This window comes from Pristiophorus japonicus, chromosome 14, assembly GCF_044704955.1.
Source record: "Pristiophorus japonicus isolate sPriJap1 chromosome 14, sPriJap1.hap1, whole genome shotgun sequence".
Lineage (NCBI taxonomy): Eukaryota > Metazoa > Chordata > Chondrichthyes > Pristiophoridae > Pristiophorus > Pristiophorus japonicus.
In genome coordinates this window covers 119,360,563-119,388,202 of record NC_091990.1, presented here as the reverse complement: position 1 = coordinate 119,388,202, position 27,640 = coordinate 119,360,563, and the positions used below count along the sequence as shown (strand labels likewise).

Here is a 27,640-nt window from a genome sequence, read left to right as displayed (position 1 = left end):
AGACACAACCATGTTGTTGTGGGACTGGAGTCACACATAGGCCAGACCAGGTAAGTATAGGAGGTTTCCTTCCCAGAAGAATATTCGTGAACAAGTTGGAATTTTACGACAATCCGACAGTTTCATGGTCACTTTTATTGATACCAGTTTTTTATAAACTGAATTCAAACTTAGCGGCAAGTACGGGGTTTAAACCAAATTCTTACTCTCAGATGCCTCAGCATGTTTTGAGACATAATATCCCAGAGCTGATATAGTTTGTACCAAAGACCAGGAACAACCAAGCCATCCAACCAATCAAGTATAATACAAGCATATATGTGAATACATTTTTGATAGCTTTTTACATTTAGACGGCACATGTTTAAAATTCCTGTACCCAAGCAAATTTTGAGCAACATCTCTCCACCTCTCTTGCTCCAATTGAGTGGAACCAGAGAGCAGCAGATAAGCCAGAGACTCTGTCGGCCAGCAATGACCTGCCACGTAAGGATAATATTCAGGGGCTGGTTTACACTGTAATTTAGCACAGCAGACATGATTATTCATTATTTTCCATCTTCTTGATGTAGGAGTAAGTCAAGCCTGTAAATTTAGTGCGTCATTGCTACTGCTAAGTTACTCATTTATTGTTCAATAGATCTATTTGGCAGTTTATAGTCTAAGCTATTGTTTCAGGAAGGGTTTATTTATTACCTTCCGAAGTTCAGAAAAATCAAGTCAGGGTATGTAACATAATTAATAGCTGGAATACAACAAGAGTTTTTTGTCAGACCATCTGGGTTAACTACAAATTACCTAGATATTAGGCAGATAAAAGGCAGGTTTGCAAGGAGCGAGAGCTCACTTACGGGAATGGTTACAAGGTGCTGAACAGAAGTACCATCTGAACAGACTGTAAACGGTCTGTACTTGGTATAGAAATGTGATTTTGTTGTGTATTTTTAAAAAACGGCATATTTGCCAATATGCTGCATGCTCATTGTATGCTGGAGCTCAGCGATTCTTGTTACCTTTTAAAGTCTCCAATTTTGGAAGGAGAAAATGGACCTGCTCTGGCTTAGAGATGCATTTCAAATATAATTTTCCACCAAACTTAATAGAAGCAAATGACCACAAGGTGTAAATGCATACCTTCTCGTGCAAGAATTCTTCCTTCTTCCTCAATGTGTTTAATTTCCTGTGGTGTATATAGCCGCTCTCCTGCAAAGTAGTACCCATCTTTCATTCGGTTTCCCCCCAGTCTGCCAAACACAGTCTGCCTCTCCTTCAAAAGAAAAGAAAACTGGAAAATCGGAGAAGTCTTGAGTCAAAAACACACGATACAGGACAGATTTAGAAAAACCTCATTAGTTGGGCTACGGTACAAGGTCAGAAGCAACACTTTTACATGCAGCTCACACAACCTTAATTAATTGGCGGCTTTTCTGAGGGGAGGTAGGGTACTTCTATGTCATAGTGCTTACAATCTGCAACATTTGGAATATCTGGACATGGTAATCTTGATACTAGCATCAGTATTTGCCTGACATTTATATCAGTCGAATATTATTTCCCAACTTGGGACTTGGCCACGAATCTCCAAAGGGTTATGCAGCGAGCAGACAGGACGCAGGAAGGTCCTGATCATAACCAAGCCACTTTGGGAAGGGACCCAAAGCACAAGCATAGGAAGTGCGGGCAGGGGAGGAAAATTAGGGAGCTGATCATTCCAGGACACCCTTACACATATCCACTTACTGAGGATAATGGACTTGGCACAGGCATGGGTGTAGGTGACTTGTTCACTTTCTTGGCTGTAGATTTCAAAAGAGACGGTGGAAACAATAAAGATCACTCACCAGTTCTTCCTGCTGAGTACGTTTCACAAGGAGACGATCAGAGGCTCTGCGAGGAACAATTTCTGCAAATTTCTTCTGTAACTGCCTCTCCTGAGGACAGAAAAAATGTAAGCGTGCAACTATAATAATTGCAAGATTTCATAGTGCCACAAAAATAACTGTTAATCTCTCAACAGACAGGGTGTGGGAGAGAGAGTGGGATCACTGATTATTTTTACATACACACTTGGATTAAAAATCTTACGTCTGCTTGCATTTCCTGTTGACTTTTTCCCAATATAAATTCCTATGTCTACTTTGGAATGAAGACTGTCATATTGTAATTACACCCTACCACCACTGGTGGCACTGTACCACCTCAGTGTTACATTTCCCAGCTTGCCTGTACTGCACCAGCTTCTCGGCTCCAACCAACTGCACTAACTCTCGGCTTGACAATTTTTGCTGTTCAGCAGCAAATAATAGAAAATCAAAGCATAACTTAAAAACTTAAAAATGACTTTAAAATAGAGACTGAATTACATCTGTGAAATGTTCCCTGTAATTTCCTTTGGGTGCGCAGCCCATTCAAATTTTTGCGCATGTGCGGGAGCTCCAGACCGCTGCAACTTATTCCCACCTTCTAATTCCAAAGATTATACTTCAGTCTCGACTCCCTCGTGTGCAGTGCCATGGGTGATCGACCAATGGAGAAAGATAAATGCCTTTCTTTTGTTAACTTTTTAAAAGTCGAAACGGAAATTAATTCTTTCAATAAAGAAACTGAATCCAAACCCTGATCTTGCAAGCTGATTAAAAGAACTTGCTTTTGTGGCGAGAGAAAGATAAGCTGAGCAGTTATTCAAGTAACACAGATACAATAAACCGAACAGATTGTCTGGTTTCTTCCTGGTTCCGCAGGGCTCAGTACTGGGACCCTTGCTTTTTGTGGTATATATCAACGATTTAGATTTTGAATATCGGGAGTATGATTAAGAAGTTTGCAGACGACACTAAAATTGACTGTGTGGTTGATAATGAAGAATAAAGTCATGGGCTGCAGGAGGATATCAATCTATTGATCAGGTGGGCAGAGCAGTAGCAAATGGAATTTAATTCAGAGAAGTGTGAGGTGATGCACTTTGGGAGGCTAATAAGGAAAGGTTATACATATTAAGCGGTAGGCCACTTAATAGTGTAGATAAACAAAGGGATCTTGGAGTGCTTGTTCACAGATCCCTGAAAGTAGCAGGCCAGGTGGATAAGGTGGTTAAGGCGGCAGACGGAATGCTAGCCTTTATTGGCCGAGGCATAGAATACAAGAGCAGGGAGGTTATGCTTAAATTGTATAATACTTTGGTTAGGCCACAGCTGGAGTGCTGCGTGCAGTTCTGGTCGCCGTATTATAGGAAGAACGTGATTACACTAGAGAGGGTGCAGAGGAGATTTACTAGGATGCTGCTTGGAATGGAGAATCTTAGTTGTGAGATTGGATAGGCTGGGTTTGTTCTCATTGGAACAGAGGTTGTTGAGAGGAGACCTCATTGAGGTGTACAAAATATTGAGGGGCCTGGTCATAGTGGATAGTAAGGGTCTATTTCCATTGGTGGAGGGGTCTATTACGAGGGGGCATAGTTTCAAGGTGGCTAATGGAAGGGATTTAAGGGGGAGGGGGGGCTTCTTTATGCAGAGGGTTGTGAGGATCTGGAATGCGCTGCCTGGAAGAGTGGTGGATGAAGAAACCCTCACCACTTTTAAGAGATGGTTGGATGGACATTTAAAGTGCAGTAACCTGCAGGGTTACGAACCTGGAGCTGGTAATTGGGATTAGACTGGATGACCTTTTGTTGGACGGAGCAGATATAATGGTAAGTACTGCAGGGAATAGAATACGGCCATTGTGATCTCCTGGACGAGTTTCGATCGCCTGGATGGGTCAGAGAGGAATTTTCCCAGATTTTCTCTCCCCAAATTGGCCTGGGTTTTTAATCTGGTTTTTGCCTCTCCCAGGAGATCAGATGTCTTTGGTTGGGGTGGAGTGTAGAATGTTTGAGTATAAGGGTTGTCACAGTTGTGAGAGGCGGACTGGTTGGGCTGGGTGCTCTTTGCCTTTCCATCATTGTTCATAGGTTTATATGTAACCTTTAGGGCTGCTGACCAAGGGCCGTGAGGCTCTTTGTCGGCTGGCGCAGACACGAAGGGCCGGAGTGGCCTCCTTCTGCACTGTAGATTTCTATGTGATTTGTCATCATGTATAAAGTGACTTAAAACTGCCTTTACATTGCTCTTTGGCTGCTGGCACCGACAATTCAATCTGCGCAGCTGACGGCGCTGTCAATATAAATGTGCCAATTAAAAAAAAATATGCACTGTCAGAAACACCAATTTATTTTCTTTCTTTACTGGGTCTTGCTGACTTCCCACTGATTGTCCTGGGGCCATGACCACCCCTGCACTGATGTCACCTGGGATAACCCAAGCAGAAATTAGCTTCCTAACTCCATAACAATTTACCGTTTGAAACAAGAACCAACTTCATAACTAACCTTCTGTGCAATCAGATTGCTGATTTCAGGGATGAAGTTCTCAGTCAAAATTTTGTACAGCTTCCGCTCTTTTGAACATTGGCTCTCTCCAAAACAATCGGCTAGATGCTGCCACTCTTCCAAAGTGTGACACACAAGACCCCATGTGCTCTTTTCTTCCAGGTGTATCTTCACTGGACAAACTAGTGGCAAAAATTAAACAGAAATAGGAGTTAGCATTGCCTGCAATGATGGTCATTATGAAATGTTGTGATCATTACATCTCAGGACCACAATCAAATCACATCCCAGTTATGCTATGGCTAAAGAACCCCACACCGCTCCCCCACATGCAAAAAATCAGTAATGACACATATGTAATATCACAAATCAGTCAAAACATACTGTAAATTGAAAAGTAAAAAAAAAAAATTAATCCATATTTTTAAATGTCTTGGACTTTAATGTAGCCCTCCAGAACTCAAAAGAAGTATGTTTTATTCCCTTAACAATGTTTGATAATTTCGGAACAATAGCATAGTGGTAACGTCACTGGATTAATCATCCAGAGGCCTGGTCTAATGATCCGGCAGATGAGAGTTCAAATCCCACCACGGCAGCTCGGGAATTTAAAATTCAGTTAATTAAATATGTCGGGAATAAAAAGGTAACATCAGTAATGGTGACAGTGAAACTACTGGATTGTTGTAAAAACCCACCTGGTTTACTAATGTCTTTTAGGGAAGGAAATCTGCTGTCCTTACCCAGTCCGGCCTATATGTGACTCTAGACCGACAGCCCTCTGAAATGGCCTAGTAAGCCGCTCAGTTGTACACAACCTCTACGAAAAACAATAATGAGAATAAAACCGGACGGACCACCCGGCATCGACCTCAGCCCCGAGCATGGATGTGACAACAGCACACCCAGCCCAGTCGACCGTGCAAAGACCTTCACACCAACATTTGGGGACTTGTGCCAATTTTGGCACATCTGTCCCACAGACTAGTCAAGCAACAGCCTGATAGTCATATTCACAGAATCATACCTTTCAGCCAATATCCCAGACTTCTCCATCATCATCCTTGGGTATGTCCTCTCCCACCAGCGTTGGCAGCACAGTGGTATAGTCAGGAGGGAGTGGCCTTGGGAGTCCGCAACATTGACTCTGGACCCCATGAAGTCTCAAGGTTTCAGGTCAAGCATGGGCAAGGAAACTCCCTGCTGATTACCACCTACCGACCTCCCTCAACTCATGAATAAGTACTCCTCCATGTTGAACACCACTTGGAAGAAGCACAGAGTACTCTGGGTGGGGAGATTTCAATGTCCATCATCAATAGCGGCTCGATGGCACCACTACTGATCGAGTCCTGAAGGACATAACTGCCAGATTGGGCCTGTAGCAAGTGGTGAGCGAATCAACACAAGGGAAAAACCTACTTGATCTTGTCTTCACCAATTTACTTGTCACAGATGCATCTATCTATGACAGCATTGGTAGCAGCGACCACAGTCATTGTGGAGATGAAGTCCAGTCTTCACACGGAGGACACAATCAATCGTGTGGCAGTACCACCATGCTAAAATGGGAGAGATTCAGAACCGGTCTAGCAGCTAAAACTGGGCATCCATAAGGCGCTGTGGGCCATCAGCAGCAGTGGAAATGTATTCCACCACAATCTATAACCTCATTGCCCGGCATATCCCTCACCCTACCATTACCATCAAGCCAGGGGACCAACCCTGGTTCAATGAGGTGTAGAAGAGCATGCCTGGAGCAGCACCAGATGTAACTAAAAATTAGATGCCAACCTGGGGAAGCTGCAACACAGGACTACATGCATGCTAAAAAGTGGAAGCAGCATGCTACAGACAGAGCTAAGCAATACCACAATCAACAGATCAGATCAAAGCTCTGCAGTCCTGCCACATCTGGCCGTGAATGCTGGTGGAGCATTAAATAACTATCTGCAGGAGGAGGCTCCATGAATATCCCCATCCTCAATAATGGCGGAGCCCAGCACGCAAGTGCAAAACATAGAAAAATAGGTGCAGGAGTAGGCCATTCGGCCCTTCGAGCCTGCACCGCCATTCAATATCATGGCTGATCATTCCTTCAGTACCCCTTTCCTGCTTTCTCTCCATACCCCTTGATCCCCTTAACCGCAAGAGCCATATTTAACTCCCTCTTGAATATATCCAGTGAACTGGCATCAATAACTCTCTGCGACAGGGAATTCCACAGGTTAACATCTGAGTGAAGAAGTTTCTCCTCATCTCAGTCCTAAATGGCCTACCCCTTATCCTAAGACTGTGTCCCCTGGTTCTGGACTTCCCCAACATCAAGAACATTCTTCCCGCATCTAACCTCTCCACCCATCAGAATCTTATATGTTTCTATGAGATACCCTCTCATCCTTCGAAACTCCAGTTGATCCAGTCTCTCCTCATATGACAGCCCAGCCATCCCTGGAATCAGTCTGGTGAACCTTCGCTGCACTCCCTCAATAGCAAGAACGTCCTTCCTCAGACTAGGAGACCAAAACTGAACACAATATTCCAGGTGAGGCCTCACTAAGGCCCTGTACAACTGCAATAAGACATCCCTGCTTCTATATTCAAATCCCCTAGCTATGAAGGCCAACATACCATTTGCCTTATTTACCGCCTGCTGTACCTGCGTGCCCACTTTCAGTGACTGATGAACCATGACACCCAGGTCTCGTTGCACCTCCCCTTTTCCTAGTCTGCTGTCATTCAGATAATATTCTGCCTTCGTGTTTTTGCCCCCAAAATGGATAACCTCGCATTTATCCACATTATACTGCATCTGCCATGCATTTGCCCACTCACCTAACCTGTCCAAGTCACCCTGCAGCCTCTTAGCGTCCTCCTCACAGCTCATTCCACCAGTTTAGTGTAATCTGCAAACTTGGAGATAATACACTTTATTCCTTCATCCAAATCGTTAACGTATATTGTAAAGAGCTGGGGTCCCAGCACTGAGCCCTGCGGCACTCCACTAGTCACTGCCTGCCATTCTGAAAAGGACCTGTTTATCCCGACTCTCTGCTTCCTGTCTGCCAACCACTTCCCTATCCACGTCAGTATATTACCCCCAATACCATGTGCTTTGATTTTGCACAACAATCTCTTGTGCAGGACCTTGTCAAAAGCCTTCTGAAATTCTAAATACACCACATCCACTGGTTCTCCCTTGTTCACTCTGCTAGTTACATCCTCAAAAAATTCCAGAAGATTCGTCAAGCATGATTTACCTTTCATAAATCCATGCTGACTTGATCCGATCCTGTCACCGCTTTCCAAATGCGCTGCCATTTCGTCCTTCATGATCGATTCCAACATTTTGCCCACTACTGATGTCAAGCTAACCGGTCTATAATTATCCATTTTCTCTCTCCCTCCTTTTTTAAAAAGTGGTGTTACATTAGCTACCCTCCAGTCCATGGGAACTGATCCAGAGCCGATAGACTGTTGGGAAATGATCACCAATGCATCCATTATTTCTCGGACCACTTCCTTGAGCACTCTGGGATGCAGACGATCAGGCCCCGAGAATTTATTAGCCTTCAATCCCATCAATTTCCCTAGCACAATTTCCCGCCCAATAAGGATTTCCTTCAGTTCCTCCTTCTCACGAGACCCACTGTCCCCGAGTACCTTCGGAAGGTTATTTGTATCTTCCTTCTTGAAGACAGAACCGAAGTATTGGTTCAATTGGTCTGCCATTTCTTTGTTCCCCGTATAATTTCACCTGAATCCGATTGCAAGGGACCTACGTTTGTCTTTACTAATCTTTTTCTCTTCACATATTTATAGAAGCTTTTGTAGTCAGTTTTTATATCCCCTGCAAGCTTCCTCTCGTACTTTATTTTCCCCCTCTTAATTAAACTCTTAGTCCTCCTCTGTTGAATTCTAACTTTCTCCCAGTCCTCAGGTTTGTTGCTTTTTCTAGCCAATTTATGTGCCTCTTCCTTGGCTTTAACACTATCCTTAATTTCCTTTGTTAGCCATGGTTGAGCCACCTTCCCAGTTTTATTTTTACTCCAGACAGGGATGTACATTTGCTGAAGTTCATCCATGTGATCTTTAAATGTTTGCCATTGCTTATCCACCGTCAACCCTTTGAGTATCGTTTGCCAGTCTATTCTATTCTAGCCAATTCACGCCTCATACCATCGAAGTTACCTTTCCTTAAGTTCAGGACTCTAGTTTCCGAATTAACTTTGTCACTCTCCATCTTAATAAGGAATTCTACCATATTATGGTCACTTTTCCCCAAGGGGCCTCGCACAACAAGATTGCTAATTAGTCCCTTCTCATTACACATCACCCAGTCTAGGATGGCCAGCTCCCTGGTTGGTTCCTCGACATATTGGTCTAGAAAACCATCCCTAATACACTCCAGGAAATCCTCCTCCACCGCATTGCTACCAGTTAGGTTAGCCTAATCAATGTGTAGATTAAAGTTGCCCATGATTACTGCCGTATCTTTATTGCACACATCCCTTATTTCTTGTTTGATGCTGTCCCCAACCTCACTACTTCTATTTGGGTGGTCTATACACAACACCCACTAGTGTTCTCTGCCCTTTGGAATTCCGCAGCTCCATCCATACCGATTCCACATCATCCAGGCTAACGTCCTTCCTTACAATTGCATTGATTTCATCTTTAACCAGCAACGCCACCCCGCCTCCTTTTCCTTTCTGTCTATCCTTCCTAAATGCTGAATACCCCTGGATGTTGAGTTCCCAGCCTTGGTCCCCCTGGAGCCATGTCTCCGTGATGCCAATCACATCGTATCCATTAACTGCTATCTGCGCAGTTAATTCATCCACCTTATTCCGAATACTCCTCACATTGATGCACAGAGCCTTCAGGCTTGTTTTTCTTTTTTAAAAACACACTTTGCTCCTTTAGAATTTTGCTGTAATGTGGGTTTTTTTGTTTTTTGCCTTGGGTTTCACTCCCCTCCACTTTTACTATTCTCCTTTCTATATTTTGCTTCTGCCTCCTTTTTATTTCCCTCTGTCTCCCTGCATAGGTTCCCATCCCCTGCCATATTAGTTTAACTCCTCCCCAACAGCACTAGCAAACACTCCCGCTAGGATATTGGTTCCGGTCCTGCCCAGGTGCAGACCGTACGGTTTGTACTGGTCCCACCTCCCCCAGAACCGGTTCCAATGTCCCAGGAATTTGAATCCCTCCTTTCTGCACCATGCTCAAGCCACGTATTCATCTGAGCTATCCTGCGATTCCTACTCTGACTAGCACGTGGCACAGGTAGCAATCCTGAGATTACTACTTTTGAGGTCCTACTTTTTAAATTTAGCTCCGAGCTCCCTAAATTCGCCTCGTAGGACCTCATCCTGTTTTTTTACCGATGTCATTGGTACCTATATGCACCCTTTTCAGAATGTCCTGCATCGCTCCAAGACATCCTTGACCCTTGCACCAGGGAGTCTCGGTTGCGGCCGCAGAAATGCCTATCTATTCCCCTTACAATTGAATCCCCTATCGCTCTCCCACTCTTTTTCCTGCTCTCCTGTGCAGCAGAGCCAGCCATGGTGCCATGAACTTGGCTGCTGCTGCTCCCCCGATGAGTCATCTCCCTCAACAGTACTCAAAGCGGTGTATCTGTTTTGCAGGGGGATGACCGCAGGGGATCCCTGCACCATCTTCCTTGCACAGCACTTCCTGTTGGTCTTCCATTCCCTATCTAGTTGTGTACCCTTTACCTGTGGTAAAACTAACTCACTAAACGTGCTATTCACGTCATTCTCAGCATCGTGCATGCTCCAGAGTGAATCCACCCGCAGCTCCAGTTCCGCAACGCGGTTCGTCAGGAGCTGGAGCCGGATACACATCCCGCACACGTAGTCGTCAGGGACACCTCTTTCCCACATAGTACAGGAGGAGCGTAACATGTGTCCGAGCTCTCCTGCTATGACTTAACCCTGAGATACACTTAAATTGGCAACAATGCTAAAGGTTACTCACTGATATAGAAAAGAAGAAAAGAAAAGCTACTTACCAATCACTTACCCCTTGGCTGTGACGTCACCTTTCTAATTCTTTTTACTTCTTTTTTGCCTTCTCCCTGTAGCTGCACAAGCTGGGCTTTTATAGGCCTCTGCCGATTCCCTGACTCATGCCTCAGCGACCACGAACTCCCGCTGCCTCTCGCGGCCTTTACAGGCCTCTGCCGATCCCCGGACTCACGCCTCAGCGACCACGAACTCCCGCTGCCTCTACCGATCCCCGGACTCACGCCTCAGCGACCAAGGCAAGGCTGAAGCATTTGCAACCACCTTCAGCCAGAAATGCCGAGTAGATGATCCATATCGGCCTCCTCCTGAGGTCCCCACCATCACGGAAGCCAGTCTTCAGCCAATTTGATTAATTCCATGTGATATCAAGAAACGGCTGAGGCACTAGATACAGCAAAGGCCATGAGTCTCGGCAACATCCCGGTAGTCATGCTGAAGACTTGTGCTCCAGAACTAGCCGTGCCTCTAGTCAAGCTGTTCCAGTACAGCTACAACACTGTCATCTATCCGACAATGTGGAAAACTGCCCAGGTATGTCCAATCCACAAAAAGCAGGACAAATCCAATCTGGCCAATTACTGCCCCATTAGTCTACTCTCAATCATCAGCAAAGTGATGCAAGGTGTCGTCGACAGTGCTATCAAGCAGCAGTTGCTCACCAATAACCTGCTCACTGATGCCCAGTTTGGGTACCGTCAGGACCACTCGGCTCCAGACCTCAGTATAGCCTTGGTCCAAACATGGACAAAAGAGCTGAGTTCCAGAGGTGAGGCGAGAGTGAATGACCGTGACATAAAGGCAGCATTTGACCGAGTGTGGCATCAAGGAGCCCAAGTAAAACTGAATTCAATGGGAATCAGAGGGAAACTCTCCACTCATACCTAGCACAAAGGAAGATGGTTGTGGTGGTTGGAGGTCGATCATCTCAGCCCCAGGACATCTCTGTAGGAGTTCCTCAGGGCAGTGCCCTGGGCCCAACCATCTTCAGCTGCTTCATCAATGACCTTCCCTCCATCATAAGGTCAGAAGTGGGGATGTTCACTGATGATTACACTGTTCAGTGTCATTCGCAACTCCTCAGATAATGAAGCAGTCCATGCCCACATGCAGCAACACCTGGATGGCTTTCAGGCTTGGACTGATAAGTGGCAAGTAACATTCGGGCCACACAAGTGTCAGGCAATGACTATCTCCAACAAACGAGAGTCTAACCACCGCCTCGACATTCAATGGCATTACCCTCGCTGAAATCCCCACCATCAACATCCTGGCGGCCATCATTGACCAGAAAATTAACTGGACCAGCAACATAAATACTGTGGCAACAAGAGGTCAGAGGCTGGGTATTCTGCCATTTGTGTCTCACCTCCCAACTCCCCAAAGCCTTGCCACCACCTACAAGTCACAAGTCAGGAATGTAATGGAATACTCTCCACTTGCCTGGATGAGTGCAGCTCCAACAACACAAGAAGCTCGACATCATCCAGGACAAAGCAGCCCGCTTGATTGGCACGCCATCCACCACCTTCAACATTCACTTCCTCCACTACTGGCGTACCATGGCTGCTACAAGATGTACTACAGCAACTCATCAAGGCTTTTTTGGCAGCACCTCCCAAACCCTGACCTCTACCACCTAGAAGGACAAGGGTAACAGGTGTATGGGAATACCACCACCTCCAAGTCACACGCCATCCTGACGTGGATGTATATAGCCGTTCCTTCATCGTCTCTGGGTCAAAATTCTGGAACTCCCTCCCCAACAGCACGGTGGGAGTACCTTCACCACACAGACCGCAGCGATTCAAGGTGGCTGCTCACCACCACCTTCTCAAGGGCAATTAAGGTTGGACAATAAATGCTGGCCTTGCCAGTGACGCTCATATCCCATGAACTAATTTTAAAAAAATTCTTCCCAGCAGGCCCAAGTTGTTCCAAGTATGGTCAATGTCGGTTAGCTTATGTCAGCAACATGAGATATTATATTCGTATGAATCGGATACAAGGATGTTCACCACCTATTTGCAGAAGGTGTTCAATGTGTAACGATAGAAGACACCATGCAACATTTGCTGATGGGAGTTACTGAGGTGACAAATTAGCAACAAATTTTCCTCCTTGTAATGTGGTGTTGTAAATGAAGAACTTTTGTGGTACTATGACTTAAATTCTATCTTCAACTTAGAATTACTTTCTCTCGAGAGTTAACAGATTCTGTACATTGTGTTTTATAAAATGCTAATAGTATCACTACTTTAAACATCAGCATCTCCCTGACAACGGAGGCAGCTCGAGCCTGGAGCTATTACATGTCCTATCAAGAGGACAAAATGAGAAATAAAAAGTAATAAAATTATGACCACAAGGATGGAGGACAGTGATTGGTTCTTCCATATTAATTGAACCACTGGACAGGGAATGAATCTTAAAGAAAGCTAATAACTGATTTAATTTGATTCAATTACTGACTTTCTAATTTTAAACTTAATTTATAATTATGGTATATATTATTTAATTTTGTTTAATTATAATAAATCTTTATTATACAGATTTTACTATTGTATACTACTTATTGCATTATTTACAATGTAATTTGAATTTCTTTTTTAAAAAGTTTTTTTTAACCAATGTTTTGGCTGCTGCTTCGGACCCGAGCCTTTAACCTCTTTTTACATTTCCTTCTCTCGCTTTTTCTCTCTTTCCCTCAATGGTCAATATGTAACGTGTTGTAAAATTGCTGTGAAGCGCCTTGGGACATTTTACTATGTTAAAGGCACTATATAAATAAAAGTTATTATTATTACTACTTAATGAAGCTGCAGTATGACATAACACTGAATTGTTCCAGCTCCAATATTAGCCTATATTTAATTCTCAATTTACTGAATGTTATACATCTAATAAATTTCATGACCCTCAAACTGTCAAGAAGTTATACCAATATAGTTGCTATATCATGTGTCCTTACCATTATATCCAGCAGCATCATTTTCCTTCTGCACATTAGTGTCTTCATCAGAGGTTTCATCATGCGTTCCACTTCCCTTTTCAACACTCTCAAACTTACCACTGTTAAAATAGGATATTTGATCATTTAAAATCTGCACCACTCATCAAAAATACATTTGAGTACAACAACACTGACAGAATTATTAAACTTATCAGCGAAACGCTCGCCATTTTACCTTCAACCTTCTAAGTGCACTTCCTGTGCCATGCTTCAATCTCTTGGCCAAAAGGACAAGACAACACAAGCTTGCACAGACCTGTCAATATTCCTTAGTTCCCTACTCTCTCTCTCTCTGAGGCAGAGAGGGGAAATATCTCCTTTCCACATTGGGCCATCATCTTATGACAAAACGGAATTAGTAACCCATTACATGGGAAATCATGAGCCTGAAACTCATCTTATGACCGTGACTGGTAAAGTTACGTCAGTGTACTCTGCAACCAAACAATCCAATATTTGAACAGTTTGAAGAGAACATGGGCTAGATTTTCCAACATCGAATATGAAAGAAAGAAAATGTAGGCCTATAACTGTGTTGACTTTATGCCAAAGTAATTAGAAAGAGAGGTGCTAAACAAATTAAGTTTAAAAGACTTGCATTGATATAATATCTTTCACGACCTCAGGCCCTCAGTACTGCACTCGAGTGTCAGCCTAGATTTTGTACTCGCATCTCTGGAATGGAGCTTGAACCTGCAACCTTCTGACTCAGAGGCGAGAGTGCTAATAACTGAGCTATGGCTGACACTAAAAAGTTGTCAATTATTTCCCTTTTAATTAGCACTTGTGGCTTCACGATACCTTTCCACCCAAATAACCCACAAAAAAGCACATCACAAAAAGCACACTTCGTTCTTTAAAAAATCCTCCAGCACATTGTTATACACTATGCTTCAAAGAAATGTGAATGTAAACCTACCTTGCTTTAGATAAACTATAACGAAGTTTCCACTTTTTCTTTTGTTTCTCCTCTTTGCTCTTTGTTATATTTTTATGCAAGACTCTGGAATTTGTAATTTTTCCTTCTTCCTTAAGTTTCTTTCCTTTCCTAGGAAGCAAAGATTATGTTGACAGATTTGAGACACTTAGCATTTCATGACACTGGCTTCCTGCAGTGAGGAAACTATGCTGCATTCATGTTTCAAGCCATTACACACATCTATGATAACACTTACTTTCAGTGTACAAAACATTTACAATTGTTCATTTAAGTGATTGATGCAGGGCTAGGAACAGGGGCGAATGCCTACATTATGTCCATTTAGCACCAGTTCCAAACTTTGTTTCCACATGTATGGTAGCGCCGAGGAGCCAGATCAATTATGTTGGCTACCTGCACTGGTCTTGGGTAGGGTAGGTGCACCCAATGTCTTCACCCAATTCTCTGGAATTTTTATTTTGGCAGTTGGGAGATAGCCAGTAAATCCTTATACTGCTGCTAGGATACACGTGGTAGTCTGGTCTGCACCAATGCTCCCTCTAAGGTGTGCATCAATTGGGAGTTCCCGCACAGACCATTCAAGCTGTTGCCTCTCGAAGATACCGCACAGCAAATTTCAAGGGAACACACACACACACCAAAATTAGAGGGAACACTGATCTGTAACTGATCTTCTCGGGAACTACAACCAACCTGATTCTCTAGTTATTTGTTGAGCGCAGTTTAATAAAATATATGTAAAACCACTTCCAAATGTATAGTACAACAGGCTTCCATTTCCTATCCCACTCAATTCCTAATACTGCCTCAGTTGATGCACCAAAATGGTACGTTTAAATAGGTTGTCACAAGGCTGGTCTCAATGGTTAGATGTGTGATGCACTGAAATCATAAAAATAAATGTTTTAAAATGAACAGCTTGGGAAGGTAGTGAAGTGGTGAGGGTTTTTTGAAGATGAAAAGCTAAGGCCGAGAATACCACTGTCGCCAAAAAGAACAAATGAGTAGACAATGTAAATTAGTGCTTGCACAATATCAAGCACGGGTTCGGAAAGACTGCAGGAGGAATGAATGACTGAGGGAGACGAGGAATTGAACAGCGCGGAGGTTCAGAGAAGGAGTTCGCAGTGGGAGACCTTGTTGTATTTCCTATTCCAACCCACCTCCCCCGATGGCTGCCTGCTACGTCCCTCAGTCCCCCCGCACCCCCCCCCCACCACCACCAAAAGTCCCTGCCTTTCCCCCTTCCTTACTATGGTCTTCTCACCCCTTCTTTGCTTCTCCCCCTGCCCACCTCATTCCTCACCACCACCATCCCCCCACTCCACTACCACCATCCACTCCCCTACACTGGTTCTATCACCAACCCCTAAGCTTGCTTGATTTGAAAAATTCTAATTAATCTCGAATTCTCGTGTACAGTGCCACAGGTGACTGACTAATAATATACTAACTATCTTGCAACGAAACATACTTAGCAACATTTTCCGTTATAAATGTCCAGGTTTATAATGGAAACCAGTGGCAGGAGGGTGTAATCACAGTGACAAGTTTACGTAGAAAGATTTCCATTAAAAATATGGACATGGGAATTTATAATTTGCATTACAACATTAAGGATAGAAAATACGATTTTAAAATGAGGGCTGAATTACACCTGTACACCCTGGTCCAACGATTCCTCCTTCCCACCTGCTAATACCACTTGGCTGTGATTTCCTGTGTGCAATGCAACAAGAGATTGACAAGCAAGGGAGAAAAAGGATAAAGAAATAAAGCAAAGGGGATTGAAGGCTGAATGTGCTATTGGGTGATCCTATTATTTTGGATAGCGGCAAAGCCATAGCCCAGCAATAATATTTGCTTTCTTCGAATATTTAGAATGCCACAAATTTCAACTAGAGTCATAACAAGCTATTAATGCACAAGGTTGTTGGGCTGTACCTGCCACAATCTTTATCCTTAGAAGGGATTATCCATCCAGGGAGATTGTGGGGGGGGGGGGGGGGAAGAGAAGAAAAATCACTGGGAGAGCATTCGTTTGAAGAGTTTTATATTCTCGAATCATGCAGACTCTCCCCTAGTCCTAAATTACATTTAGGAAACAGTATTATACGCAGCCCAATCTCAAAAGCTTAACATTGTTTATCTATTCACTGCAGATTAGAACCAGCCTTGTGCTTAAACAGCTTTAACCTGCATTTACAATACAGAATTTACATTACTTATTATCATTCTTTGATGCTTTTTGTTTTGGTTCCTCCTTTGGCGTCGTTGGTGGAGGCAGCTCCTTGTACAGCCTGGTGCCATAGAAATACCAGTATCGCGCCCCGATGCTGTCCTCTCCCAGGGCCTCTACTCTTAAGCTGTCCGCTTCAAGACCCTGAAACAAATCAATGTTATGTGACACCAAGACTTTGATTCAAAGCTCTGCTTTGTAACACTGTGCCTCAAGCCGATGGGGATTGTTTTTGCTTCTACAATCACATCAACTAGAAATGTTACTAAACTAATTAAGCTGTGTGTAAATCGTTCACACAATGGGTGAAATGTGCAAAGTAAGTCGGTATTGTAAAGGTCATTGCAAACTGAGTGTGCACATTCTGTGACTTTTTAAAAAGAGACTCAAAACTGGTTTAACGCATTCAGACCAAAACCAAATTGGTCAACAATCCAACTTCTCCTTCCCATCTCCCAAAAACTGGAAACAAAATATGAAATATTTTCATTTGGTGATTAAGAGGTGATCTTAGAAGTGTTCACAATTATGGATTGGCGGGGCAGGGGGGGAGGGCAAGGTTGATACAGTAAACTTTTTTTAACAACTGCTCAGCAAAACAGTAACCAGAAGACATCAATTTAAGATAGTCATCAAAAATATGAAAGTAAAGGTTAGAATTATTTTACGCAGAGGGCTGTTAGAATTGACTGCTCTATCACAAAGCGTGGTGGAAACAGAATCCATTATAACTTTTAAAAGTGAAGTGGATAAATATTTGAAACAAAAGAATTGAAGGGAAAGAACATGGGATTAAGTGGACAGCAGGAGCAATGGGCTAATTGCAACTTCCATCTATGCAGTAAAATTTTAATGATTCTATGAAATTATCAAAATAAATCCATTTGTTGACTTGCTAGCAATATATTAGCTTGCTGTATACTAACAAGTTTTCTGCAATAATAGCACAATTTTCCTCAGCTGGTGTTGTCTTCTGACATTTAAGACAGGAGTCCCCAGGACTGTCTGTATTTGCACTGGGCCCCACTGATTTAAGTGTGCTAATCTTTATATATTGGTACCAAGTCACACACCATCCTGACTTGGAAATACATTGCCATTTCTTCATGTCAGGGGGTCAAAATCCTGGAAGTTTTTACCCAACAGCACTGTGGGTGTACCTTCACCACATGGACTGCAGCAGTTCAAGGCGGCAGCTCACCAGCACCTTCGCAAGGCAATAAATGGTAACCTTGCCAGAGACGCCCACATCCCATGAATGAATAAAAAACATTCCTTTCCCCTTCCTTTCTAGGCTGCCAACTCATACACATTCTCCTCATTTCAATGGAGAGTCTAGACTACAGATTTCCCCATGACTGCTGTCAACATTCCTCGATTACTAGCTGGCCAGACATGTATCTCTAGCAGGGCGAGTCTGATGTCTACACAACTGCCACCATCCCACCCACTAAAGATTGGGCATCTCACTATGGTGCAGCAAAAGACTAATTAAATCCATTAACAATCTCACTCCAGGTTAGAATTTCAATACAATAGGCTTCTTTTGTGGTTCATGTGAAGTGGGAAAATATATCTCTGGTGCAATCTTGCCTTTTGTCAAAATGCCCACGGTTCTCTTAAAATCAGTAGTGAACTGGCTTAGCAATTCTTAACTGATGTGACTGCTATTTAGTAATCAGAGTTTTTAAAAACACAGTGCACACTCCCACATCCTCACTGTGTTCTGTAACCAAAACGTACCTTTCTGCTTTCAGAAGTTATGGGTCTCCAAAGAAAGCTACAAGCATGTTGCAACTATGCTTGTTGCTCAACAAAAATAGTCAAGTAATTACTCAGGAGGCAATTCTATTAAAATGATTAAAACTACAAGAATCATTGCAGCAGGCCAGTAGATTTTTTTGGCTACATTTAGGCATTGAAAATTAGGTAGCGCACAAAATTATCTTTTGGTAAAATATCAGCTGGAACATAGTCTAGCCTGATCATTCAAAAAGTGGTTTTCTCCTAAAAAAAAATGAATTATTCAGTAATTTAAATTGAATAATAGTGTGGATTTAGTGCCGTATGTGTGCGTGTATATATATTTACACGCACAGACAAATGCAAAATGCTGCATATTGGAAGAAAATAATGGGAAACAATGAAAGGAATAGAACTGGCTAAGTGAGACAATGAAAGGGACCCTGAAGCATACCAAATTCACCATGTTCAATGACAAGCCAATGTGGAGAAGCAATTAACAGATTGTTGGTCTACATCGCCAGGAATAGTGCTGCCCAACTGAACAGAGGTTATACTGAGGCTTTGTGGTACACTTATCAGAAATCACTTGTAAAAATGTGTGCAGTTCTGATTGTATTTCGAGAAGGACATACACACACTGTGGGAAGGGTGCAGGAAGAACAGAATGATCCCAGGCATAAACGGCCTGAAGTATGGAGCAAGATTCACCTTAGGGGGGAGGTTCCAGAGGACTGCAAATGTGACCTCCCTGTTTTTAAAAAAAAAGGGGGATAAAACTGGCAACTACAGGCCAGTTCGCCCAACATTGGTGGTGGGTAAAATTAATTAGCCTTTGAAAAAGCATGGGCAAATAAACGAAAGTCAGCACGGAATTGTTAAAGGCAATTCGTGATTGACTAACTTCATTGAGTTCTTTGATGCAGCAACAGAGACAGTTGATGAGGGTAGTGCGGTTGATATTGCCTATATAGGCAAAGCGCCACCATAATAGACTTGTAAACAAATTTAAAGCCCATTTGATTAAAGGGGCAGATGCAATGTGGATATAAAATTGGCTAAGGGACAGAAAGCAGAGAGTAGTGATGAATGGTTGTTTTTCAGACAGGAGAAAAGTATACAGTGGTGTTCCCCAGGGTTCAGTATTAGGACCACTGCTCTTTTTAATATATAGTAATGACCTGGACTTGGGTATACAGGGCATAATTGCAAAGTTTGCAGATGATATGAAACTCAGAAATGTAGTAAACAATGAGGAGGATAGTAACAGACTTCAGGAGGAAAGAAGACAGACTGGTGAGGTAGGCAGACACATGGCAGATAAAATTTAATGCAGAGAAGTGTGAAATGATATATTTCGGCAGGAAGAACGAGAGACAATGTAAACTAAATGATACAATTATAACTGGGATGCAAGAACAGAGACAGTTGGGGTCTTTGAAGGTGGCAGGACAAGCTGTGAAAAAAATGTGGAATGCTTGGTTTTATTAATAGAGGCAGAGAGAGTACAACAGCAAAGTAGTTATGCTACAACAACAACTTGTATTTATATAGTGCCTTTAACATAGTGAAAACATCCCAAAGCACTTTACAGGAGTATTATAAAACAAAATTTGACACCGAGCCACACACTGAGAAATTAGGGCAGATGACCAAAAGCTTGGTCAAAGAGGTAGGTTTTAAGGAGAGTCTTAAAAGGAGGAGCAAGAGGTAGACACACAATGAGGTTCAGGGAGGGAATTCCAGCACTTAGGTCCTAGGCAGCTGAAGGCACGACCACCAATTGCTGAACAATTAAAATCGGGGATGCTCAAGAGGCCAGAATTAGAGGAGCGCAGATATCTTGAAAAAGAGGGACGGGGCTTGTGGGGATGAAGAAATTAGAGATAGGGAGGGGTGAGGCCATGGAGGGATTTAAAAAGGAGGATGAAGATTTTAAAATAGAGACGTTGCTTAACCGGGAGCCAATATAGGTCAGCGAACACAGGGGTGATGGGTGAGTGGGACTTGGTGCGAGTTAGGACATGGGCAGCCAAGTTTCAGATTATCTCAAGTATATGTAGGACAGAATGTGGCAGGAGGCTAACCAGAGTGCGTTGGAATAGTCAAGTCTAGAGCTAACACAGTACAAACCTTTATAAAACACTGGTTAGGCCCCAGCTGGAGTAGTGTGTTCAATTCTGAGCACCACACTTTAGGAAGGATGTCAAGTCCTTAGAGGATACAGAAGAGATTTACTAGAATGGTACCACAGATGCAGTACTTCAGTTATGTGGAGAGACTGGAAACCTGGCGTTATTTTCCTTAGAGCAGAGAAGATTAGGAGGAGCTTTGATTGAGGTTTAAAAAACATGAAGAGTTTTGATGGAGTAAATAAGGAGAAATTGTTTCCAGTGGTGGAAGGGTCAGTATCCAGGGGACACTGATTTAAGGTGATTGGCAAAAGAACCAGAGGCAACATGAGAATCATTTTTTAATGCATCAACTTGTTGTGATCCGGAATGCACTGCCTGAAACGGTGATGGGAATCAGATTCAATAGTAACTTTCAGAAGATAATTGGATGAATACTTCAAGGGAAATAATTTGCAGGGCTATGGGGAAAGAACAGGGGAGTGGGACTAACTGGATAGTTCTACCAAAGAGCTGGCACAGGTGCGATGGGCCACATGGCCTCCTTCTGTGCTATTTCATTCCATGATTTTAAGATTAGAGCTTAAATTCTACAGTCTGGAGAAGGACAATCTCATCAAGCTATATGAAATATTAAATGTCACGGACAAGGTAAACCCAGAATATTACTTTGTCAGTCAGGCCAGTGAAAAGTAAATTTGAAACAGATCTCAGAAAAAAATTAAAGGGAGATACATGCTTGGATTAATTTACTAGGTAAGGTAGTTGGAATCAGAAATATTAAGAGAATTAAAATGAAACCAAGTGCTGGGCTGAGTGAGTTGAAATACTAAGAGAGACAAGTTTAACAGACCAGACAGGTCCTTGGATTTTTCTTATGCTCTTACATTAAAAGCATAGTTTTAAAATTTAATGTGTACAAGTGTAACTTTGATGTCAGGAAATTATAGCATAAATGCAGCCTAAATCTGGAGTTATAGCATGATTAAATAACAGAGTAAAATACGAGATTTCTTGGAGCAGGGAGTCTTGTCCCGTCGGAGTTGGGCTGGGCAGCAACTCGAATTTACACTGCACAAGTTTAGCAATTAGCAGAAAGTGCTTTGCCCCGACACCTAGCTTCTGTGTAAATACACACCTGGATTCCATATGGCAGTACACGAAATTGCTACATTTACAGCAACGTCAATATTTTAATTACAAAATGCAACAATGTTCCACCCAACGTACAGAGCTAAACCATTTGTACCATAATATATTTAAGGAGATTAAAAAATAAACCAACAGCAGAAGAAAAAGGAAATCCCTCACCTTTAGAAGGTCAAATACATCTGTAGCATCCAGACGGTAATCACAGAGTCTGTGCAGAATTTCTACAATTAATCGGGAAGAAAGAGCCCTAAAGTGTATTCCCTGCAGCGGGTTTTCCTTTCCCTCTTCGAGTTCCCATCGATGCCGTATGATGTCCTCAAGGTACATGTGGAAATTCTCTATGCTGAGGAGATAAACATAATCATAAGTGGTCGATTGAAGTCAGAAAATGAACAAATGTGCCTTTCGGTGCCATCTCCCATCCTTCAAGCTTTAAGCTCACAGTAGGATTTACTAAATGCTGCGCCGAGAGTTTTTGTAGCAATTGGAGTCAAATTATTGCACAATTGCGATGACATTGCTTGAATTTCTACAGAGGTTGATGTTATTCTGGAGACAGAGGACACATAGCGGGATCAGTAGCCTAGTGGGTATGTCACTGGACTAGCAATTCAGAGGCCTCGACTAATGATCCAGAGGCAAGAGTTCAAATCCCATCATGGCAGCTTGGAATTTAAAGTCAGTTAATTAAATAAATCTGGAATCAAAAAGCCAGTAAACTATCGGATTGAGGTCCCCCCCCCCTGTCCCAGCCTCACATCTTTCTCCAGTTTCTCTCTGTGATGACCTCTCCACGCTCATCTTGTCCATGAGACCCACTTCCTGCTCCCTTGACCCTATTCCCACTAAACTGCTGACCACCTAATTTCCTTTTCTGGCTTCCATGTTAGCGGACATTGTTAACGGTTCTCTCTCCTCGGGTACTGTCTCCTCTCCTTCAAACCTGCCGTCATCATCCCTCTCCTCAAAAAAACACCCTCGACCCCACTGTGCTTGCAAGCTACCTCCCCATCTCCAACCTTCCTTTCCTCTACAAAGTCCTTGAATGTGTTGGCGCCTCCCAAATCTGTGTCCACCTTTCCCAGAACTCCATGTTTGAATCCCTCCAATCCGGTTTCCGCCCCTGCCAAAGTACCGATTGTGACAAAGGTAAACTATCCCTCCTCATCCTTCTCGACCTGTCTGCAGCCCTTGACACGCCTGACCACTCCATCCTCCTCCAACGCCTCTCCACCATCGTCCAACTGGGTGGGACTGCACTAGCCTGGTTCCATTCTTACGTAATCGTAGCCAGAGAATCACCTGCAATGGCTTCTCTTCCCACTCCCGCATCGTTACCTCTGGATCTATCCTTGGCCCACTCCTATTTCTCATCTACAAGTTGCCTCTTGGCGATATCATCTGAAAACAGAGAGTCAGTTTCCACATGTACGCTGACGACACCCAGCTCTATCTCATCACCACTTCTCTCGACCCCTCCATGATATCTAAATCCCACTGCTTGTCTAACATCCAATTAAATATTGGGAAGACTGAAGCCATTGTCTTTGGTGCCCGCTGCAAACTGCGTTCCCTGGTCACTGACTCCATCCCTCTCCCTGGCATCTGTCTGAGACTGAACCAGACGGTTCGCAACCTAGGTGTCATATTTGGCCCTGAAATGAGCTTCCGGCCACATAGCCACAGCATAACTAAAACCGCCTCTTTCCACCTCCGTAACACTGCCTGTCTCCACCCTGCCTCAGCTTTTCTGCTGCTGTTGAAACCCTCATCCATGCTTTTGTTACCTCTAGACTTGACTACTCCAACGCACTCCTGGCTGGCCTCCCACATTCTACCCTACATAAACTTAGGTCATCAAAAAATCGGCAGCCAGTGTCCTAACTCGCACCAAGTCCCGCTCACCCATCATCCCTGTGCTCGCTGATCTACACTGGCTTCCGGTGAAGCAATGCCCAGAGTTCAAAATTCTCATCCTGGTTTACAAATCCCTCGATGGCCTCACCCCTCCCTACCTCTAATCTCCTTCAGCCTTACAACCCCCTGCAATGTCTGCGCTCCTCAAATTCTGCCCTTGAACATCCCCAATTATAACTGCTCAACCATCGGTGGCCGTGCCTTCTGTTGCCTGGGCTCTAAACTCGAACTCTCTCCTCAACCTCTCCACTTCTCTTTCCTCCTTTAAGACGCTCCTTAAAACCTACCTCTTTGATCAAGCTTTTGGTCATCTGCCATCATTTCTTCTTGTGTGGCTCGGTGTCAAATTTATTTGTCTTGTCTTATAACACTCCTGTGAAGCGCCGAGATGTTTTACAACTTTAAAGGCGCTATATAAATACACGTTCTTGTTGTTGTAAAAACCCACCTGGTTCACTAATGTCCTTTGGGGCAGGAAATCTGCCGTCCTTACCTGGTCTGGCCTATATGTGACTCCAGACCTACAGCAATGGGGTTGACTCTTAACTGCCCTCTTAAATGGCCTAGCAAGCCACTCAGTTGTATCAAACTGCTATAGAAAACAATAATAAAAAAACTGGATGGACCATCCGGCATCGACCTAGGCACCGACTTCGTACATGACAATGGTACATCCAGCCCAGACGACTCTGCAAAGTCCTCCTCACTAACATCTGGAACTTCTGCAAAAATTGAGAGCTGTCCCACAGACTAGTCAAGCAACAGTCTGACAGTCATACTCATAGAATCATACCTTTCAGCCAATGTCCCAGACTCAATCATCACCATCCCACTGGCAGGGCAGACTCAACAGTGGTGGCGGCACAGCGGTATACAGTCAGAGGAAGTGGCCCTGGGAGCCCTCAATATCCTCTGAACCCAATGAAATCTCAGGGCTTCAGGTCAAGCATGGGTAAGGAAACCTCCATCATCAGTAGCACCACTAATGACTGAGCTGGCCAAGTCCCAAAGGACATAGCTGCCAGACTGGATCTGTGGCAGGTGGTGAGAAAACCAATACGAAGTAAAAACCTACTTGACTTTGTCCTCACCAATCTACCTGCCGTACATGCATCTGTCAGTGACCACCACACAGGCCTTGTGGAGACGAAGACCCGTCTTCACACTTTGGACACCCTTCATCGTTTTGTGTGGCACTACCATTGTGCTAAATGGAATAGATTCAGAATAGATTGAGCAGCTCAAAAAAGGCATCCATGAGGCGCTGTGGGCCATCAGTAGCAGCAGAATTGTACTCTGCCACAATCTGCAACCTCATGGCCTGGCATATCTCTCACTCAACCAAAACCATCAAAAGCCAGGGGACCAACATTGGTTCACTGAGGAGTGTAGAAAAGCATGCCAGGAGCAGCACCAGGCGTACCTAAAAATGAGATGCCAACCTGGGGAAGCTGCAACACAGGACTACATACATGCTAAGCAGCGGAAGCTATAGACCAAGCTAAGCGATCCCACAATCAACAGATCAGATTAAAAACTTTGCAGTCCTGCCACATCCTGTCTTGAATGGTGGTGGACCATTAAACAACAGGAGGCAGCGGCACCATGAATATCCCCATCCTCATTGATGGTGGAGCCCAGCACACGAGTGCAAAAGACAAGGCTGAAACGTTTGCAACCATCTTCGGTCAGAAGTGCCAAGTGGACGATCCATATCGGTCTCCTCCCAACATAACCACAATCACAGAAGCCAGACTTCAGCCAATTTGATTCACTCCACACAAAAAGAAATGGCTAAGCGCACTGGATGCAGCAAAAGGCTATGGGCCTAGACAATATCTCAGCTGTGGCACTGAAGACTTGCGCTCCAGAACTAGCCGTGCCTCTGGCCAAGCTGTTCCAGTACAGCTACAACACTGGCAATGTGGAAAACTGCCTAGATATGTCCGGTCCACAAAAAGGACAAATCCAATCCAGTCCATTATCAGCAAAGTGATGGTGGGTGTTGTTGACAATTTGGGTGCCGCCAAGACCACTCGGCTCCAGACCTCCTCATAGTCTTGGGTCAAAAATGAACAAAAGAGCCGAATTTCAGAGGCGAGAGTGACTGCCCTTGATATCAAGGTGGCTTTTGACCAGAGTGTGGCATCAAGGAGCCCAAGTAAAATTGAAGTCAATGGGAATCAGAGGGAAAAGTCTACTAGCTGGAGTCACAAAGGAAAATGGTTGTGGTTGCTGGAGGTCAATCGTCTCAGCCCCAGGACGTCGCTTCAGGAGTTCCTCAGGGAATTGTCCTCCGCCCAACAATCTTCAGCTGCTTCATCAATGACCTGCCGTCCATCATAAGGTCATAAGTGGGGATGTTCGCTGATGACTGCATAGTGTTCAGTGCCATTCGCAATTCCCCAGATAATGGAGCTGTCCATGCTCGCATGCAGCAAGACCTGGACAACATTCAGGCTTGGACTGATAAATGGCAAGTAACATTCGCGTCACACAAGTGCCAGACAATGACCATCTCCAACAAGAGTGTGTGTAACCACCGCCATTTGTCATTCAACAGCATCACCATCGCCAAATACCCCATCAGCATCCTGGCTTCACCATTGACCAGAAATTTAACTGGACCAGCCACATAAATATTATGGCTATAAGAGCAGATCAGAGGATAGGTATTCTGCTGCCAGTGTCTCACCTCCTGACTCCCCTTTCCATCATCTACAAGACACAAGTTAGGAGTGTAATGGAATACTCTCCACTTGGCTGGATGAGTGCAGCTCCCACAACACAAGAAGCACGACCCCATCCAGGACAAACAGCCCGCTTGATCTGCATCACATCCACCACCTTATTGGCACACCGAGCCTGCAGTGTACAGATGCACTGCAGCAACTTGCCAAGGCTTTTTTGATAGTACCTTCCAAATCCACGACCTCTACCACCTAGAAGGACAAGGGCAACATAGAACAACAAGGGCAACACCATCACCTGCAAGTTCCTCTCCAAGTTACACACCATCCGGATGGAAATATATCACAGTTCCTTCATAATCACTGGGGCAAAATCCTGGAACTCCCTCCCCAACAGAACTATGGGGTCAAGTTTCAGGCCGCGCCTATAATGGCGCAGCCACGCCTGATTTCCGCGCTCAAAACTGCGCCGAAAACTTACCTCGGTATTCTCCCCTCTCTCAGGTCGATCCAGGCCCTCGGCACAGCGCAACACAAGCTGTGGGGGGCAGAGCCACCTCTGCACATGGACGCTACAGTGTGCGTGCAGGTGCAGTAGCTCCAGGCGCCTGAGGCTGTGTGGGAGGGGCCCGAAGCATGCCGCCCCGAGCCCTGGCCAAATGGGATCACTGAGGCGGCGAAGACCAGACTGGACCTCCCTCCTCTTCAGCTCCTGCGCTGGCTCCACCCCCCAGCTCTCACTCTCTCCCGCACCACCACCACCCTCCCCCCCCCCATTCAGCTTCCGCTCCGCTGCCTGCCGCGCCCCCCCGCTCCTGCTCTCTTTCCTCCCTCCCCCCCCCTCCTTCTCTCTTCCCCCCTCCCTTTCAGGTCCAGTCCGCTCCCTCTCCACGTCTTCGGCGGGGCCCGCCCGCCCGGCATCTTGCTGGGTGCGGGCCCCGCCCCAAGTCTTCGGCCTGGCTTCTTCTCGTCGGCTGGGCTCGTTCAGCCTCCCCCTTCTCCTCCCTCCCACCCCACTCGCTGTCAGAAACAGACACTGACAGAGAGAGAGAGAGAGAGAGAGAGAGATACTGACACAGAGCGAGAGACACTGACAGACAGACAGAGACACTGACAGACAGACAAACTGGGGGGAGGGGGCCATCCCAGCACGCTGTTGGAGGGCTCCCAGTGCTGCAGTCGGTGAGTAGAAACTTAATTTTTTATTTATTGATTTTTAAATTTTTAATTTTTAATTTTTTATTTATTTATTTATTTATTATTTATTATTGATGATGGCTCTCTTTGTAAAAGTGATGTGTTTCATGTTAGTAAACTCCCTCCACCACCCCCCAGCTCTCTTCCTTATGCCTGATTTTCTAAGTGTAGGCAAGGTTTTTGTGAGCGTACAAAAAT

General features: G+C 44.3%; 1 protein-coding gene across 2 annotated transcripts in view; it reads right to left on the bottom strand.

Moving 5' to 3' along the window:
• LOC139280069 (chromatin remodeling regulator CECR2-like) overlaps positions 1-27,640 on the bottom strand; it is a 93,114-nt gene that overhangs the window by 29,416 nt on the left and 36,058 nt on the right. Inside the window, exons 3-9 of one of the 2 annotated variants that reach the window (XM_070899555.1) lie at positions 21,798-21,981; positions 16,598-16,755; positions 14,352-14,480; positions 13,391-13,491; positions 4,367-4,548; positions 1,842-1,931; positions 1,135-1,285 (exon numbers count right to left, since the gene is read on the bottom strand). In XM_070899555.1, the coding sequence (XP_070755656.1) occupies positions 1,135-1,285; positions 1,842-1,931; positions 4,367-4,548; positions 13,391-13,491; positions 14,352-14,480; positions 16,598-16,755; positions 21,798-21,981 (995 nt within the window). The remainder of the gene's footprint in view (positions 1-1,134; positions 1,286-1,841; positions 1,932-4,366; positions 4,549-13,390; positions 13,492-14,351; positions 14,481-16,597; positions 16,756-21,797; positions 21,982-27,640) is intronic. The other variant, XM_070899556.1, reaches the window with a different exon arrangement.